This window comes from Xyrauchen texanus, chromosome 34 (assembly GCF_025860055.1).
Source record: "Xyrauchen texanus isolate HMW12.3.18 chromosome 34, RBS_HiC_50CHRs, whole genome shotgun sequence".
In the NCBI taxonomy this organism is placed as follows: Eukaryota; Metazoa; Chordata; class Actinopteri; order Cypriniformes; family Catostomidae; genus Xyrauchen; species Xyrauchen texanus.
In genome coordinates this window covers 7,535,221-7,555,973 of record NC_068309.1, presented here as the reverse complement: position 1 = coordinate 7,555,973, position 20,753 = coordinate 7,535,221, and the positions used below count along the sequence as shown (strand labels likewise).

The 20,753-nt window shown below is 39.6% G+C and overlaps 1 protein-coding gene and 1 pseudogene across 1 annotated transcript; both read left to right on the top strand.

Annotated features, from left to right (window-relative positions):
- Positions 1-89: 89 nt before the first annotated feature.
- Positions 90-1,517, top strand: LOC127627347 (proteinase-activated receptor 1-like; annotated as a pseudogene).
- A 4,179-nt stretch (positions 1,518-5,696) lies between these two features.
- LOC127627638 (proteinase-activated receptor 1-like) lies at positions 5,697-10,524 on the top strand. Its single transcript, XM_052104103.1, has 2 exons — positions 5,697-6,203; positions 6,366-10,524. Exons 1-2 carry the CDS (start codon positions 6,104-6,106, stop codon positions 7,505-7,507), a joined length of 1,242 nt encoding a protein of 413 aa, XP_051960063.1. The 5' UTR covers positions 5,697-6,103; the 3' UTR covers positions 7,508-10,524.
- Positions 10,525-20,753: the final 10,229 nt, after the last annotated feature.

Here is a 20,753-nt window from a genome sequence, read left to right as displayed (position 1 = left end):
TTTGAGTTGTGTCGTGTGTCGATAACAGCATCCTTCCCCTAACTGTCCATTCAATCAGTGGCTTTTACAATAGCAGCCATATGGACTCAATGGAGGTTCAAAGGTCAAGTGATGTCACCACATTGTAACTTACTAAGGGTTGGGAGGGTTATTCATTTTAATTTGTAACATATTCCTTTAGATTACTCAAGGTCAGTAATGCAAACAAAATACTTTAGATTACTACTTAAATGTATTTACTACCAGTACAGTAAGACATATGTTAAAGATACATCCTCTGAAAAAAAGCATAAATATCTATGCAGTGTTGCTTTTAAAACAAGATAAAGCAAATTGATCTGGTTTTTAAGGATTTTCAGATATTTTTTACATGAAAAAAATGCAAGAATCCTCATCAAGATTACGGTTTTTGCAAATACGTTATTGCCCTAATATTAAATGTCTTACTAGAGAAAAAGAATATTATGATCTAATATGGATTTTCTTGAAAGAAAAAATATAATTGTGCCTGGTAACAGGTGCCTGCAAAAGGGCTAGAAATATCCTTTTAGCTTAGCATAAAGCTACATTTTCATATGACAATTTACACAAGGCATACCATTTCTGCTGCTCCAAACTTTAAAAAAACAGTGTACACAAAGACATTTTTTTCATCATTCATCCATCATTATGGGGTTTCGCTCAGAATGCACAGGTTTTGCTATTTTATCTTATGTAATCCACACTGACTATATAAATAAGGGAATATACATATAGAATAACATTCTTTTGCCTTACTACTGCTACATGTACTGCTCTATACTGCTGATGATGTGCATGAGTGTGGACAGACTGGAGGCCGTGACATTACCTGTTGCTTCTCTATCCTGGCGGAGATCAAGGAAGGCCACTTGAATTTGTTTGCTAGTCTGGCCCCTTGGCATTTGCTGGCATGGTGCCATTTCTCTCCATAACACAAACATTCAAGGTCAAGAATGTGGGCATCACCTGCCGTGTGGGGAAATATGTACAGCAGTATGTGTACATATTCTCCATCCTCTCCTGCCTCTACGTCTTCTTGCCGCTGGTCATCACCTTGGCATGCTACTTTACCATCATATACATACTCCGTTCCAAGCCCGAACAATTTATAACATTATCATCACCATCCTCAGGCAACAAAAGGAGAGTTGTGATTATGGCTATTGCTATGCTGATTGTTTTTTTGTGTGTTTTGCACAGACCAATGGCATCCTGTTGTACCACTGTGTTCATCTGGCAATGGGAGGTCACATTGGGGAGAGCGATGTGGCTTATGCAGCTTACTAGGTGTCTCTGTGTTTGGGGAGCTCAAGTGTTTTTCTGAATCGTCTGCTGTACTACTACAGTTCCCCTCAGTGTAGACAGCAGATCAGCTCTGTGTTTTGGTGGAAAAAGGCAAAAAAAAACAACAACAAAAAAAAAACAGTAGGGAAGACCTGGGAAACTGTAATATGTTTTACTCGCGTTAAGTTTGTTTAGACATGGTTTTCTGTTTCTGTTATTAGATGTTATGAACTTGATGAATGCTCCACAGAATTTCAGTTACTCATTGCCAAACCCAGATGTTTAGCAAGGTTTGTTAATCTTGTTTACAGCATAGTCTGTCCATGAAAACATTCCATGGAAAGAGAGCAAACATTTATTTTCTTTGTAAACATAGCATATATAATATATAAAATGTGTGTCACCATATATCAAATGTCAACCTGCAGTTACCACTGATTAAATACTGGTAATATTATGAGAAGAAGCCTGTGATATAGTGATTTTATTAATTTCTTGCTCTTAACATGGTAAACATGGCAGTGGTCAGAACATTATGTAATGAAACCATGGTAGAGCTTTAGAAAACACACCAAAACCAACCAGCATCTATATACCTCTCATTCTCAGTAATGTGTGTAAATTCAATAAGCCTTTCTCATGGGTTCTGTGAGTTGTATAATGGCAGCCAAATGGGTTTGATGGAGTATGATGGGACCAATTGTGTCACCCCTTTGTAACACACATCCTGGCCTCTCCATATGGGAGATGCTGAGCACTCAGCCAATAAAGAGGCATTGTAAGTGTGTCTGTCTTTATCCTCCTGAGACCTGAGCGTCACTGCTTTGTGCTTTTTGCATTTCCCTTTTTGATTTTTAAGTGGTAGCGCCTAATATATGCAGCAACAACAAAAACAACAACAAAAATAATTCTAGAGCTATTAGTTATTAGTTAGCCATTTAAAATGGATGGCAACATATATGGAGAGTGGGACTAAGTTGTGAAATTTTATATAATACCAAGTGTGTCAGCGGGGGCGTGGTCAAGCGTCCATCCGGAGAGAGAGAAAGCGTTAAGGGTGCTTACACCTGAGCAAACTTATGTCTAACACCTGTCTCTAATTCCAGTGAGCATTGGGAGAGCAGCATATTAACGGCCATGTCACCAGCAGAGATAATCTGTCACAAACAAGCCTACAGTGCTCATGGAAGCTGAAGTGTTTATGTTCGTGAAGCTAATGAGTTTGAGTGTCTATATGCCTCTGAGACTGTTGAGTTTGTGAAGCTGTAAAGCATTGAAGTTGCCAATTAAAAGCCTTACCTTAGTCTGGAAAAACCAGCTTCCCTGTGTCCTCCTTCCCTTCTGTTTGTGGAGTCCCAATTTTATCAAATTGTTTATTATGTTTAAAGGAGTGTTGGTTATTCATATTTTGAGATGTTACAGACATTACATCAGAAAAGTACAACTAATTCTAATTTGAAGTAATGGCCAGCGTTTCCCAATCACTGCCAACCATGTTAAAATAAAATTATACATAATAAATTCTGAATCTATGTACTGATTACCATTGTCCAATGTCTGCCAAACATGTTAAGTGGTTCAAACATAATCAGCAGCCTGAAACTGAACTTTTGAGGCGGGTCATGATCTTGCATTTTGGTCTGGTTTTATTCGTTATGGGGCAGGATTGTGATTTCTTCCACCTTCTCTCAGGTCGTCCATGTGCTTTTGTTTTCCTCCTTACCTTGTGTTTGCCACAGGTGCTGCTCAGCAGTGCAATCAGTGTTGTCATGGCAGTGCTGATTATGTGCTGCTTGTGATTATTGGCAGCACTTGTGTTCAAGCTTTCCTTCCTCTATATATTCTCTCCTTTGTCTTGTCTTCCCCATTAGATCATTGCTTTGTTTTAGTTTCCAGTCTGGTCATGGTGTTCTTGCCCTGTCCAGTTCCATCTTAGTTCTTTTTGTCTTGTTCTGTTTAGTTCAGGTTCCTTAGTCAGCTTGTTTTCTGTTAAATTTTTTGTCTCGTGAGAGTTTTGTTTGTATTTTGTTGGTCTTGTTTCATTTCAATAAAACACCTTTCATTGCCATCCTGCAACTTGGGCTCTACCTATATATTGTGACAATCAGAAAGTGGGTTATTGCAAGAATGTGGTGTATTGCGAGAAGGTAGTGTACGCGACTTACACTTTACTCTCGTATACATGTGACGCAGTCAGTAAGCAGCTTTCACCACATCTATGTAATTTCCCCATGACGCTTGTATAAATAACAAACATGGTACCTGAAGAAGACCACTTTTATTCTCTGTTACTTTGCTTTATCAGATATTCCAGAGTTGTTGCTCTTTGTTTCCTAACCTGCAGCAGAATTGCACCTCAATAGAGGGGTTTCCCTTTAAGTAAAACGCCTGTATTCCCTCAATGTACCAGCGCATATAGGCGAAGGTGAGAGACTGTCGATATTTTACATTGGTATGTCTAAATGGGTATGGTTTATAGTGCATGTGCTTTTCCCACTGTCCTCCAAAAATGTTTGTTGGCGTGTTGTTGGGCTCCATCCTATGACATTAGTTATTCAGTCTGTTCCACACACATGCACACTCCTCAAACACACCGCTTATGTGTTTACATTGCCACATAAGCAACTTTCTCTGGGAGAAACATAGGTGTGTTAAACCACTTTCTCTTAATCCTTTAAATGGCGCAAGGAAATCGGCGTTACCATTTACAAGAAGCTTCAGAATGCCACTTTTTGCAAAAACCCTAGTATAAACCATTTTCTTAAGGGCATGTAAATGTTGTCATTGATTCTCGATGTGATAATACACAGTAAATATATGATTTCTAAGGGTAAAACAATTACCTAAAATACACGTTAATAGTAGCCATGTGCACTTAAGTCTCAAGTAAAGTCACCTCAATCCATTATATCATAATCATGCCATTGTCATGACTGCCATTACAGACACTGAGCACTCAGTAAGGAGCACAATAGAGACGTGTTTTGGTTTTCTGGAGTTAGAAACTTAGAGCTGATACTGATGGGGTCAAAGCCATCTTTCTTTTAATTGTATTTGTGCATACTTGCACTTGCACATTTAATGGTAAGTACATCAGTTCAACTATGAATGGACAAGTATGGCTTTTAACATTCATATTATTTTATGTCCTGCTTATATGGTTTAACTTATATAGATGGGTGATAAAAACATTGATTTTAGCATTAAACAAATACCTGTATGTAATTTACACTCTTAATGTAAATGAAGTTGTTTTATTACAGATGGCTGTTATGATGGAAACTGATGCAGCTGATACGATGGAAAGCGATGAGCAAATAGAAAACATTTCCTTTCTGGAAAATGTGGAGAATCTTCCTGAAACCCTTCGGTCTTCCTCCAGGTACAGTATCAAGGACTCCTCTAAAAGGCAAAATGAGAAGTAATCAGTATTATCTGGGCAGTCCTGGGCAACTTACCACCCACGGGCCGGATCCGGCCCTCCACATGGTTTAATGTGGCCCACGGCTCATTCATCCTAAAATATATATATTTATTTTTTTCATTGAATATTTCAGTTAACTTGCATTGGGACATAACATATAGTTGCCCATCACAAAAAAGCTCAAAATCTATTTCACAATAGTTCACTTTCTCTACTCTACTTGTTGAATTTAACTTCCAACCTCCACACAATCTACGGTTACCATCTCAACATTCAAGAACCAGCAGAAAACACATCTGTTCCATGAGCACTTAACCAAACCACACCTACTACTGCACTTCACATGAATTTAATATACCAACAAAAGAAATATATTAATTCCTTGTATGTCTTGTTCTTCTGTGCTAGCATACTACTCCAGCCACTGTGAGAACTTGGCAGTCATATACTGCAGATGTTCTTAAAATCTGTATGACAAATTGCTTGCTGTGTGTCTCGTTTGTAAGTCGCTCTGGATAAAAGCATCTGCTAAATGACTAAATGTAATGATATCAGTGGAGCTTAAAGGGTCAATTGATGTCACCACATTGTACACTGTAATCATGACTTTGTAATCCACACAGAAGAACCTGAGCTGTACAGTACAGGCGTGTCAGTCTGACTAGAGATTATTGTTTTATAAAATTCTGGAGTTAGAAACCGACAGCGGATCGATACCATGGCGGTCAAAGCTATCTTGCTTTTAATTATGGTTGTGCATACCTGCAGTGACGGCATTAATGGTAAGTACATCAGTTCAACTACTGTATGGATGAACAAGTATGAAACCTTGTTTTTATCATTCTAAAGTCATCTCATTTTGTAATTTATAAAATAGTTTAACGCTAATTTTGCAAATGCATTTAGGCTCTCAACTTAAATGAAGTTGCACTTCTGATGTAATTAGAATTGACAAAAGTTTCAGTCTGTATGGTAATGAAATTCTGGTGCCCATTGGTCTGGCATGGTTACCATAATCGTTTGATGATGCTAAAGATGTGAAAACCTGTATGGTTTGTGGTGACACATAGGTGCAGACATTTGTATAAATAATTAAGCCTTCTGGGTTGAGGTGGTTGCTCAAAAGAAATTTGGTTGAGTGGTATTCACGTCAAAGCAGACTCTTTGAAGGAATTATATTCCTTCAAAGCTGACATCTGCTCGGTGCTTTCAATTATAGTTGCACATGTCTGCACTGGAGTGAAAGGTAAGTGCATCTCATGATTATAGTGCTATGATTTTATGTCTTGTTGATGCACATTAACTTGAATTTAACATGAAACTTTCTGTTTTGTTTGTTTGGTTACAGACAGCTCTGAGCGCAGTTTAGCTGTTATGACAGAAACCGATTGGCAGATAGAAAACATTTCCTATCCGGACGAAGAGTTTTGGTATGGAAATTCTTCCCGAAGCTATTCCTTTGATCTTCCTTCAGGTACAGTATGTAGGGCTTTTCTATTAGGCTAAATGAGAAGCAATTAACATGTTTGATCTGGGTGAAAACCAACAGCAAATGCACCTCATTCAAAAATATTTGTCTGGTAGTGATATAAAAGCTTTCACTAATTGTTCTGTGTTTTTGCATGTTTGGTTATAGGACTAGATATTTCCAATGTTATTGGAATAGTCTCAGTATTAAATCCTGCTGTCTATCAAGAAGTGTATTTGTGTAACGTCACCGAGCTGGGTGCAGTGAAATGCAACCAGACCACAGTACACTTAGGGACATTCAACATCTCAGATGTGGATGTTCAATTCCTCAAAGGCCCGCTGGTTGCACGCATCATGCCCTCTTTCTACATCCTTGTCTTGCTCATTAGTATGCCCCTAAACACATTGGCCTTGGTGACATTTACCTGTAGGATTCGAGCAAAGAAACCAGCTGTGATCTTCATGTCTCACCTGGCGTGTGTTGACCTGCTCTTCACCCTGCTGCTGCCTCTGAAGATCCACTACCACCTGAATGGTTCAGATTGGGTGTTTGGTGAGGTGGCGTGTCGTGTTGTCAGCGCGGCTTACTACTGCTACATGTACTGCTCTATACTGCTGATGATGTGCATGAGTGTGGACAGACTGGTGGCCGTGGCGTTTCCTGTCCCTTCTCTATCCTGGCGGAGCACCAGGAATGCCACATGCATATGTACACTGGTCTGGCTGCTGGCATTTGTTGGCACAGTGCCACTTCTCTCTGTAAGGCAAACGTTCAATATCGAGAATGTGGGCATCACCTGCCATGACGTCCTGCAGCACACGCAGTTGTATGTGTATCAGTTCTCCATCCTCTCCTGCCTTTACTTCTTCTTGCCACTGGTCTTTACCTTGGTGAGCTACTCATCCATAATATATGTGCTCAATGCCAAGCCTGACCACTTAGCAACATCATCATCATCCTCAGGCAACCGAAGGAGAGCTGTGATTATGGCTATTGCTGTGCTGACAGAGTTTGTGGCGTGCTTTGCACCAACCAATGCCATCCTGTTGTACCACTGTGTTCGTTTAGCCACAGGAGGCCACAGTGAGGAGGGGAAATATTACATGTTGGCTGTATGTGCAGGAAGCTCAAGTGTTTTCTTGGACCCTCTGCTGTACTACTACGGCTCATCTCAGTGCAGACAGCAGATCAGCTCTTTATTTTGGTGGAGAAAGACAAAAAGTGCACCCACACCATCAAAAACACGCTCTCAGTCAAAATCATCTCACTTGAGCTGTGAGTACAGTCAGGCTCAGATGAAGGTGTGAAATGTAAAGTAAAACAGCTAATGAAATAATTAGTTTACATTTTTCCAGTGATTGTGTACACTTTAATATTTGTATTGTTGGTCATTGTGCCATTGACAGGAAACTGGACATTTTTATCTGGCCAGAAACTATCTGGCCTGATTCACATTAAAGCAAGCATTATAGCAGTCATAGCAGTATAGCAGTTATAAATATAACACACAGTCAAAAAGAAATTGTATGTGTGTGTGTTGGCCATGTTTTGCATTTTGGGGACCAATTGTTGAGTTTATTTCGAAATAACAGAGGTGTCATGTAAAGGATGACTAGTCACCGATTTCTGTTGCAATGTTTAGAAGTGTAACTTCCCCATTGCATGGAAATCTATTTGCAGATCTGAACATTTTTTTAAAGGGATAGTTCACCCAAAAATGAAAATTGTCTTTTCATTTATTTACCCTTATGCCATCCCAAATGTGTATGACTTTCTCTCTTCTGCAGAACACAAATTAAGATTTTATTCAAAAATTGCTCTGCTCTTTAGGTCCATCCTATGCAAATGAATGATGGCCAGAAATTTGAATATCCAAAATCCAAGTCATCATAAAAGTTATCCATTATACTTCAGTGGTTAAATCCATATCTTTAGAAGCAATGTGATAGGAGTGTGGGTGAGAAAAAGTCAATATTTAAATAATTTTTTATCATAAATCGGCACATTCACATTCTTGTTCTTTTGTTTTATGTTGATTTCCATTCTTCATGCATGTCTCCAACTACTGCTTGGGGCTTGTCAAAAGAGGAGATTTACAGAAAAAGAAAGGACTTAAATATTGATCTATTTCTCACCCGCACCTATCATATAGCTTTTATTCTGCACTGAAAATGTTTTTAGTGTGAGTTTACAGTACATTTCTGGCTACTAGTTGCGTGACTTTCACAGTATATTTTACAGTAGTATTATTACAATTAAAAAACTGTATACTGTGACATCACAATGAACAGAACCAAGAAATTACTGTAATGTAGCAGTGCTGTGTTGTAGAAAGTTTTTTTTTTTACAACAAATGTTGTAGCACATCAAAAAGTTTACCTATATAGCTGATGGAAACGCAAGTGTCGACATAATATTTTCCTGTTGAACTCTAGTGCATAAATTCTATGTCGATATTTTAAATGTTGCAAAAAACTGGTTTGGAAACACTTTTTGTCTAGAAAATTGCTATTAATGCAACAATATAGTGTCACGTGACAGAATTTACCCCAATCATTAGCCTGTATTAATCATGAGGATAAGGTATACATCCTTGAAAGCCAATTTATTGTACGTGAAGCATTACTCACACGGTTATGGATTGGTCTTAACGGCATATATGCACAGATCCGATACTGCAAACACATCTGCATCATGACACTTCCAGGAGTGCCAACACAAATATCTCGTATCATGCACTTGTCATCGACACAGAGAAAAAAAATGAATGGCCACTCTTTCTGATTAATTTAATTGAGGTAGCCATCTGTTTATTTATGAAAGTTGCTTTACCACACCATTCAAAATAATAGACGGCAGTATTAGCCCATAATACAAGAAGGATAACGCTTTAGATTACAGCCCGGAATTTGCAGTGCAAGTACACTGAATTTACAGCCTTATACTCTGCTAAACAACAATCTTACTTTAAGAGCAATTTAGCAAGAACATACACAGCATACCTTTTTGTAATAATAGTGTACCTACACATATAGGCTACTGTAGGTATTATAACCACGGGGTACATACTCTCATTACAGGATACATGAGGTTTTTTTATTTTTCTTCACTATTGCCATCTGATGGAGTTTTGGTTCCTTGCCATTGTCACCTTTAGCTTGCTCATTGGGGGCTTAAATGACTATTAATATTCAGAAAATATTATCAAACTATCTGTATTGACCCTATCGGATGAGAACACAAAACTTGAACTGAACTGAGCTGAATAATTACATTACAGTATTGAGCTGCTTTATAGATGAAATTGAAGTATTTTTCATAATTGATTAATTTTTAAACATTACTTTTATTTTTCTGTTTATTACTTTGAAGATGATTTGAAACAATCTGTAGCATATGGTAGGTTATATAGTGGGAAGGTACACAATTAACGCTATATGCTCATTTCTGTTTGAAAATGGCTTGAGGGCAGATTTATTTTGCGATATTATATTATATATTATACATATGGATTATAAGCAACATTTAATGGGATAGTTCACCAAAAAATTTTAACTCTCTCATTATTTACTTACCCACACGCATCCCAGATTTGTTCAACTTAGTTTATTCTGCTGAACACAAATTAAGATTTTTAGAAGAATATTTCAGCTCTGTAGGTCCATACAATGCAAGTGAATGTGACCAAAACTTTGAAGCTCCAAACAGCACATAAATGTAGCATAAAAGTAATCCATATGGTTCCAGGGGTTAAATGACTTTGAAAGTGAGAAACATCAATATTTAATTTGTATTTTTTTTTACTGTAAATGTTCACTTTTACATCTAAAAGTCACAGGGCACCTCTTTAGTTTTTCTTTTCTTTCAGATGTGAAAGTGGAGATTTAGAGTACAAAATGACTTAAATATTGATCTGTTTCTCACCCACATCTATCATATCACTTTTGAAGACATGGATTTAACCACTAGAGTCATGTGTATTAATTTCATGCTGCCCTTGAGTACTTTTTGGAGCTTTAAAGTTCTGGCCACCATTCACTTGCATAGTATGGACCCAACAGTGCTGAGATAGTCTGAACAAAAACAAATAATTTTAGAAGCAGAGTAAAGGCATACACATCCTGGATGAGGATGAGTAAATGAGAGATTTTTCATTTTGGTGTGAACCATCCTTTTAATATTAAAATTGGTGTTTAATAATTTTAATGCCCAGTGTATTTAACATTAATTATAAATGTTACTTTATTGTTCTACATGCATGCTGTTTATTAAACTTTAGAGTTTAAATGTTCTTATTGCATGCATTTATATTCATCCAAAAATAAAGGCCCTACCATGTTTATAAATTTGTTTATGGTGTGGTTTATTTTACAATATTGTTTTAAGGATGAAAACAATCAGAAAATATTAACCCACCTGAGATAAAATGAACCCAGCATTCCTGTAAAAATGAACCAGCATTTGGGTTGAATAAATAACCCATTTGCTCGGTTAAAATAATCAACCCAACATGCTGGGTTAGTTTAGCCCAATGTGTGTTTTCTAAGCATGACATCATCATGCACACCATTTTTATCAACAAAAGGCCATTTTATGTAAATGTTATTAAATGTCACCTCTAAGGGGCCATTTACACGACAATGTTTTCAACTGAAAACGGAAAACATTTTATGCGTTTTGGCTGATAAAATTCCACTTTAATGGAAACAGGCAAAATTAAAAAAACAATTTTTACGAATTTTCAATTTGTCGATAACAAAACAGTGCAAATAGTGGATGGAAACTAGATTAATGATCATATGTATTATTTTTATCTACAGTGTTTGTCAATTGTCACCATCATTGAGTTTTGTTCCCTAGTGAAAAAGTAGTATACTTAAATACACTTTATTGAGTATACTTAAATGTGTTGTTAATGCACTTTAAATTGGTATACTTCAATTTTGCTAAATTGGAAAAACTAATTTTGGACTTAATGCACTAGTTGACTGAAAGTAGTGCTAAGGTCAACTACAGTTGTATTAAGTATGCTTTGTTGTGCTAAAGTGGAACTATTCCACGTATACTTAGTGCATTTGAAAAATCTACCCCCATTTTGAACATACAATGTGTACTTCAAATGTATTTTGGTTACATTACTATTGCAACTCAATTACAGTACACTCTAAGTGTTTTGGACATACATTAATGTTATACTGAGAATAAACTGAGGTCATACTATTCTTTTACTAATAGTGACATTAAAACACATTTTAGCCTTAATACATTTTATTGAAATAACATTTTGAGTAGGTTAGTGCTGCACACACCATAGTATGCTGAAGACATACTCCAAATTACTGCCATAGGAAGTACCTTGAACTCATCTATTGTATTTTACCTTTTAAATAAATGTCTAGCACATTGCGCTTTATATTCCAGTTACACTTGAAATGTGCTAAATGCATCAATGTTGTGTGCTTACATTAACAATAAAATATACTTTATGAATATTTGCAGTGCTTTAGAAATGCATATTCATAGCATAAATAGCCACTAATGTTACAGTAATAATGTGCAGCGGGTGCATTTTCATTTAACATAAAGTGTTGTTAAAATTGACTTCATCCACTGTGATTTCTGTTTAATTGTACCTTGAGTGCATTGAAGATATACATTTTTATAATCCACATACAGTAGTCAAGATACCAGTATTTAACATCTGCTTTACACTGATATTAGATTGATAGAGATTCCCTAGTATACAAATGATTTCATAAACTTGTGGACATGGGATACACAACTAACATCTGGATTAGAACTCGGGTCTCTTTCGTATAGAGGTACTCTCTTTACCAACTGCGCCACAAGGAATTTATTTCGCTTATCTTTTAATTTCTTTCACCATTTTTAAATGACTATAGCTGTCCGCCATTGTAGTTTTGAATGTCTTGCGTGGATGCCTATAGACTTTGAAGTTAGTTCCAAAAATAGCAGCATTAAGCATGCTTCCTCACTGGGATTGATTTAAGATGACCTAAGCTGATCATAAATGTTATTTTACTGTAAGCATTTTAAAAAGTCTAGACAATCTGATCACATGATCTTACATATTGTATTCAAATGAAACATGGTCTTTGGTGTGAGCATCCTAGTCTGTGCATTGTCTGCACATACCCCTTTTAAACCTTTTTTGCTGTAAAACCACTTTCTTTCAGAGCCAAAAACAGGAACTATAGGTAAAACTAAGAACCCACAGAAGTAAATGACAAACTTGTGTTTTTCTCAAAAATGCTTTTCTTTTTATTCTTCAAATCAGCATTCGATCTTCACCACAATACCATTTCAATCTCACTGTCTGGCAATGATGAGGTTCCAGGGGTGGAAGACACTGATGTTCTTCTGTAAATTGGATGGTATTATTTCCTTATTATCAGAGACAATGAACTTTGATCTGAAAAAAGTTATTGGCACAATTTTTTGTATTTGTACTGTAAAGAGAAGATAACTTTTATGACTTGTTTGTCCTCTATCACAGATGTAATGATGATCTTATTTATCCTGGTGCTTCCCTCACAAAAGGACAGAGCCTGCTCTTGCACGTGTAATTTGTGCTTAGGTACAATCTGACTGGAGTAGCTCTTAACCATCTTCTTGACATTTTTAAGTCCCTTTTAAAGTCTTGAAGGGATCATTCAGATTATTTCAGCTCTGTATGTCCTCACAATACAAGTGAATGGTGGCGAGAATTCTGAAAGTCCAAAAATCACATAAAGCCAGCAAAAATGTAATCCATAAGACTCAAGTGGTAAAATCCTTCTGAACTTGAAGTGATATGATAGATATAATTTTTTTTACAATAAATATTCATCTTTGACCAGCCCCAACCACTAGGTAGTGATAAGCACAAAGAATGAGAAAAAACAAAAACAAAAGAAGAATAATTTGAAAGTGAAAGTGGAGATTGAAAGAAAAATGTCTACATATTCCTCTCGGTGATCACTTAGCAACATCATCATCAAACAAACGGCATATGTAACCAGAGTGATTAATAAAAGCTAATATGCTAAATAGTAATCTAAAAAGAATGGATAAAAGAAACTAAAATAAAATAATTAAATTCAAGGTTTAGGAGATTAAAATTTCTTGTGATGTTTAAAATTGTATATGTTCTCATGTTGCAGTATGAAACGAATGTATGTAGTTTTAGTGTATGTATCCCTTTAAGAAAAATGCGGGAAGAGTTTTACGGTTGACCAATGAGGAGTGATGAAGGAGCAGAGGAAGACGGGGGAGAAGAAGAGACAGGAGCATGGAAAGATTGGCGGAGAAAACAATGATTATAAAACAAGTGAAGTTGTGATCTAAACTAGGCAAAACATCTAGAAACAGAGTGATTACGTTTGTTTTGAGAGTTATTTATTGATACAGAAGTTTTGAGTTGTTTTTGTTGAGTTTTCTAACTGTGAAGACGGTGACGCAACGAACTGCATATCACTGCATGAAAACGACTCGGTTACTAACGTAACCTCGGTTCCCTGAGAGGAGGGAACGAGTATTGCGTAAGTAGCTTACGCTATGGGAAAACTCAGTTTCTCGAAAATATTGAAGTCTTTATGTATAACGCATTGCAGCTGCACAGCATACAGCAATGAGTGAGGCAGCTCGGTCATTGGCTGTGCTGCGGCAACTTGCTCGAACCAATGACGGGGCGACTCTGAACGCGCGACCAATGGGCACGCGTTCATAGCCCACCAAGATGGGCGTGGCTAGGGCTATATATTAGGTGCCCCGTCATGAGAGTTCTTTAGGTTCAATCGACTGAAGCGAACTGACCAAGCACAAGCACGGCAGCTTACGCAATACTCGTTCCCTCCTCTCAGGGAACCGAGGTTACGTTAGTAACCGAGTTGTTCCCTCTCGAGAGGTCTCTCCTATTGCGTAAGTAGCTTACGCTATGAGAACACCATGCAAAACGTTGTGCGTGCTGACTTCGCTCTATAAAGCCAGAGGCGGATGCCTGAGCCTTAAAGCAAAGTGATTATCCAACAAGCCGGCCAACGGCGAGCTATATAATGGGAAAATACAGAGCGCCTTTGCCCCAAGGAGGTCCATGGTGGGGCGCTCATTGTAAAAACACAAGCACATAACTTATGTACTGATTTTTCTATGTATTGATATGCATAAAAAATCCTCTAAGTCAGTCAGAGACGGACCTATAAGGGAGGAGATAATGCTCAGCATATAAATACTCCAGTCCATTCTACAGTCAGGCTGATAGAATGTTGGAATGCAATGAGGGGACCTGTAGGTTATAAAACCAGCCTGCCGCCGCACAAATATCTTCAATGGGTATCCCACTCGACCACGCCCACGAGGAGGCCATGCTCCTCGTAGAGTGAGCTCTGACGCCTAAGGGGCATTGAAGGCCCTTGGCTTCATAAGCCAGCTTATAGCATCCACTATCCAGCCGATATTCTTTGCTTTGAAACTGCGAGACCTTTAGTGCGGCCGCCAAAGCATACGAATAATTGTTCCGTCTGTCTGAACGGGGCAGAACGCTCCAAATATACTCTGAGCGCCCTGACCGGGCAGAGTAAATTAGCGTCGCTTTGCCTGCTGGGGATGATAGTGCTGCCAGAGATATCACCTGTACTCTGAAGGGTGTGGAGAGCACTTTAGGAATATACCCGTGCTTTGGCCTAAGGACAACTCTGCAGTCGTTAGGTCCAAATTCCAGGCAAGCAGCTTGATGACAGCGCTGCAGGTCGCCCACTCTCTTGACTGAGGCGACGCCAGCAAGAGCGCAGTTTTGAGCGAGAGCTGTTTAAGGTGCACGGTTCGGAGAGGTTCGAACGGGGCACTCTTGAGTGCGTCCAGGACCGTGGCCAGGTCCCAGATCGGCACCGAGGGGGGCGAGGGGTTCATCCTCCTAGCCTCTTAGGAAACGAATGATTAGGTCGTTTTCCCTAATGAACGTCCTTTATCATGATTGTGTGACGCGCTATGGCAGCCACATAGACTTTGAGCATGGAGGGTGTGCGGCCCGCCTCCAGCAGCTCTTGCAAAAGGCGAGTACACTTGGTATCTCGCGACGATTTGGGGTTCAAGCTCTTGGTATCACACCAGTCACTGAACACTTTCCACTTTTGGGCATATAAGCGTCTCGTAGAGGGCTCAGCGCCTCGTGATGGTTCTCAAAACTCCACTGGGGAGGTTCTCGGGAACCCGTTGAGGGGCCATGCATGGAGGGCCCACAGATCGGGCGGGATGAAGAATCATCCCGTTGGCCTGCCTGAGGAGGTCTAGCCTCAGCGGAATCGGCCATGGGGCAGATTGCATCATCTGCATCAGTTCTGGAAACCACGCCTGGTTTTTCCAGAGAGGGGCTACCAGGAGCACTGCACATTTCACTTCCCTGATCCGACTGATGACCTGAGGTAGCATCGCGATCGGGGAAAAGCATACAAGGGGCGGCTCGGCCAGACTTGGGCGAAGCGTCCGTGCTCTTTGAGAAGAAAAGGGGGCAGTGCGCATTTTCCCTGGAGGTGAAGAGGTCGACCTCCGCCTTGCCAAAGGTTTGCCATAACCACTGAACCGGCCAGGGGTGGAGAGACCATTCTCCTGGGAGAACCTTGTCTCTGGACAGCATGTCCGCTCCCTGGTTCAGGACGCCTGGCACATGCGCTGCTCTCAGCGAGCGCAAGTGGTGCTGTGACCATGAGATGAGCTCCCTGGCCATAGAGTGCAGGGAGCTCGACCTGAGTCCACCCTGGCGATTTATATACGATACTATCGTCATGTTGTCCGTTCGGACCAGGACGTGTTCGTTTTTCAGGTACGGAAGCAGGGCTCTGAGAGCCAAGGTGACCGCTTTCATTTCCAGACAGTTTATATGTAGGCGCTTTTCCGGGTTTGACCAAAAGCCGGAGACAGGCCTGCCCTCATAAAGGGCCCCCCATCCTATTTTGGAGGCATCTGTCGTGATCATTTTTCTCCGTGTGTTCACGCCCAGACTCACGCCGGTTCTATACCAGTCGACGGCTTTCCAGGGCGTCAGGGCTTTTATACAGCCGTGATTTGCTCTGATTAAAAAGTGGCCCGAGCGCCACGCGTGAGTGGGGACACGGCTCTTGAGCCAGCGTTGGTTGGAGAGGACGCATGTGCAACAATCCTAGCTGGAGTACAGCTGATGCCGAGGCCATGAGACCGAGCATCCTTTGAAATCGTTTGACGGGGGCTCTGATGAGAGGCGCACCGTCATCTGCACTGAGTCTAGCACTATTCCCAGAAAGGAGATATTCTGGCTGGGGGATAGCACGCTCTTTGCAAAATTGATTCTCAGACCCAGGCATTCTAGAAACTGATAATCCGAGATCTGTGCGTCGTTAACTGACTCTCTGATTGTGCTATGATTAGCCAATCGTCGAGGTAATTCAGTATTCGCACTCCCCACTGTCTCAGGTGGGAAAGTGCTGCGTCCATACATTTCGTGAATGTACGGGGGGCCAGTGATAGGCCGAATGGTAGTACTGTGTACTGGTATGACTGTCCCTCGAAAGCGAATCTCAGAAAAGGCCTGTGATGAGGCGCTATCGAATGTGAAAGTAAGCGTCTTTTAAATCCACTGATAGAAACCAATCCCGGGCTGAACTTGCGCGAGGATATGTTTGGTCGTTAACATTCTGAACGAGCGAATCATTAAAGCTTTGTTCAGATGTCTGAGATCTAGGATGGGGCGGAGGCCACCGTCCTTTTCGACGAGAAAATAGCGGCTGTAAAAACCTGCCTCAGCTCATAGAGGGAGGAACTGTTTCTATAGCGCCCTTCTCTATTAGTTTGAGCACCTCGGTGCGTAGAACATGTGACACATCTCTCCTCACTTTCGTCTCGACCACTGCTGAAAAGCGGGGTGGTCTGCGAGCGAATTGAAGCGAGTAACCGTGTTTTATTATGTTCAAAACCCATTTCGGCATGTCGGGGATTTTTTCCCAGGCTTTTGCTCGCACAGATATGGGCTGAATGCTGGCTGGGGGCGTGTCGCAGTGACGTATGGGCCCCACCGGCAAATTGCCTTGTGCTAACACTGAGCTTACAGCTGTCAGAGGCGCGGGTGCGCGCTGAGCAGCCTTGTTGAGTGCCGAGTGCAGGGGTGCGTGTGAGATTACAGGCACGCGCGCTATCTCCGAAATGCTCGCAGCATGAACTGGAGAAATGTTTGAAACTGTATGGACAGTGTTTTCGGGTGGGGGTGCATACATCGTAATAGGCACGCGCGCCACTGTCATAAAGCTTCCCGCTCTTAGCGGGAGTTTCTTAGCTCGCGCGTCGCATCCGTGATGCTTGCGGCATGAGACAGAGAAATGTTTGAAACTGTATCGACAGTGTTTACGGGTGGGGGTGCATACATTGTAATAGGCACGCGCGCCACTTTCATAAAGCTTCCCGCTCTTAGCGGGGAGTTTCTTGGCTCGCGCGTCGCATCTGTGATGCTTGCGGCATGAGACAGAGAACTGTTTGAAACTGTATGGGCAGTGCTTATGGGTGGGGGTGTATACCGTAGTAGGCACGCGCCACTTTCATAAAGCCTCCCGCTCCCGGCGGGGGGTTTTTGGCTATGCATACAGTGTTTGTGTGTAGGGGTGCATGCATGACAATAGGCACACGATCTACATATATGGTGCGTCCAGCTGGAGCAGGGGAAGTATTCGGCACTGTTTGGACAGTATTGATATGCACAAGTCATCATCAGAATGCATTGTCATGAGCTCAATGAAAAATACATCCAAGATGGCGAACAAAGTGAAACGTGTCGTTCCAAATAGAGCGTAACAGTCTGAAAGTAAAGGTACGTTAATTTTTCCAATAGAGGAACAGATGTATAACGATAACTAAAACAACTTTAAAATCTATTTAACCTTTAATGACAGACCTATCGTGACCTCTGAGGTTATTATTTACCTCTGGTGCAGTCATCAGTCCATGTTATTTCAGATTTCCTGGAGAAGAACAACCGTTTATAATTCTGAGGGGAACCATCCACCAATTAGAGATTTTCTGTCACAACGCAACAAATTATTGTGAGGAAGACTTTTGAAAATCACACTGAATTATGGGAAAATGGTGTTTAGTTTGGAGTCACCATTATGGTGTTTAGTGCTCCCTTTGGCTGGGACCTTATCTTATTTCTTTCAAATTAAAGCTGCACTATTTGTAATGATGAACAAATTGCCATTATTGATTGAGTACACCAACAATCAGTGATCAAAACAAAAACAATGCCCTTGCTTTACCCCTACTGCAAGGCTGTAAAAATGATTTGTATTTTTAGGTGTCAGGTTCGATTTGGCACAAAATTGATGACTTATGATGTTCATCCTTGCGCCATTACATCATGTCTGCATACACAGGAAAGGATTGCCGGTTATCATGTTCTGGCTGGAGAAACTAACTACGCAGTTCTGCTCAGTTCAATAACACTCACACAGTTCAGGACAGCATTGTTGCAGTCTAGATGGATGTTTATCTGTTATCTGTTTGGTGAAGTCATTTACCTGCTATAATGCTTGGCATGTGTTCTGGTAGTGTTGATGAAGATTATATTGCTTGTCATGCTTTTATGATTCGAACGTTACTCTTGTGTTAAACGATCGTGATGTATCCACATTGTCCGGTTAAGTTACAGTGACATGTTTAATATGTATGACTTCTGAAATTGACTTTTTGTAATTGTTATATTGCGTATTTAAGCATAATATTTTTACATTAATGTATATTTTATCCCCATCATTATTGAATCTCGTTTTATTTAGTTTATTGTGTGCATTGCATAGACATCTATTGTAGTAACTGAGGCTGGACAATATAGTATAAAAAATAGTCTTTAATAGTAATAAAAAGTCTTCTATTGAAATTGTATAAGCCATATCAAGAGTTTAACCTCTTAAATTGAAAATTGTATTACAATTCAAACATTAAAAGTGAATAAAACACTTGAATAATCATATTAAGATCTACTGGTGGTGGCTGAGGAGAGCCCCCTGTTCTCTATTTAAAAGCACTTTTTTGTGTAAAATTCATTCAAATATGTAAATAAGAGTTTTGTTTATCTTCATCAAAGCAAGTAATATTTCAGTTTAAAATGTTTAATCATAGAACATATTATCAACATGAAAATAGCACGTTAGTAAGGACTTTGGTGGTGGCGTAGTGGGCTAAATCACATAACTGGTAAACCGAAGGTCGCTGGTTCGATCCCATGGCCACCACCATTGTGTCATTGAGCAAGGCACTTAACTCCAGGTTTCTCTGGGGGTATTGTGCCTGTAATAAGTGCTTTGGATAAAAGCTTCTGCATAAATGTAAATGATGTGGGCTGTCTACACTATATGATGCATTTGAAAGAATAGGAATAGGATAATGTTAAATGAACAGTGAGGAAGGGATATGGTCTGTGGTCTGCACTTATATAGCGCCTTTTTAACCTTATCGGTGTTTAAAGCGCTTTACACGGTTGACTCATTCACCCATTCACACACACATTCATATACCAATGGTGACAGAGCTGCTATGTAAGGTGCTAGCCTGCCATTAGGAGCAACTTGGGGTTCAGTGTCTTGCCCAAGGACACTTCGGCATGTGGAGTCATGTGGGCCGGGATTCAGATATTTACAAAGCTAGGCTATAATATGGTTGGTTTTATCACTCATTAATTTTTTATTATAAACTGTCAATCAGGCATTGAAGACATCAACACTCAGCATACAAAACTCCACAATGGTGACAATATTAACAAACACTAGATAAAAAAAATACAGATGATCATTGTGATTCTAAAGCCCAGCCCTGCTACATTACAGTAATTTCTGGGTCCTTTTCACCCTGAACTCACAGTAAACAGTTGTCTTTTAATTGTAATAAATTGTAGAAATATTACTGTAGAATATACTGTGAAAGTCATGCAATTTGTAGCCAGGAATTTACTGTAAACTCACACTAAAAGTGTGACTTGTACTATACAACTTTTTGCCGAAAAAAAAAAAAGCTGTCATCAATTGAGGAAAAACTGTATTTTTCTGCCAAGTGCAGAGTATAAGCAAAAAGTACATTTTTCTCATTTATTCACACTCATGCCATCCCAGATGTGTATTGCTTTCTTTCTTCAGCAGAACACAAATTTTTTAGAAGAATATCTCAGCTCTTTTGGTCCATACCATGCAAATTAATGGGTTCCAAAATCCATGTAATTCATATAACTCCAGTGGTTAAATCAATGATTTCAGAGGTGATATGATAGGTGCAGGTTAGAAACGGATCAATATTTAAATCCATTTTTACAATACATTCCCTGCTCAGTCAATCTCCACTTTAACTTTCACATTCTTGTGATTTTGGTGATTCACATTCTTCACGCATACCTGCATATCCTGTGCAGAGATAAAAATTTCTAGCAAAAATCAACTTATTGATCTGTTTCTCAACCACACTCTGAATATTAGTTTTCTGCAGAAGAAAGTCAACTAATGTGTAAAAAATTTTATATATAATTTTTTTTTATAAAAATAAGTTCCATGG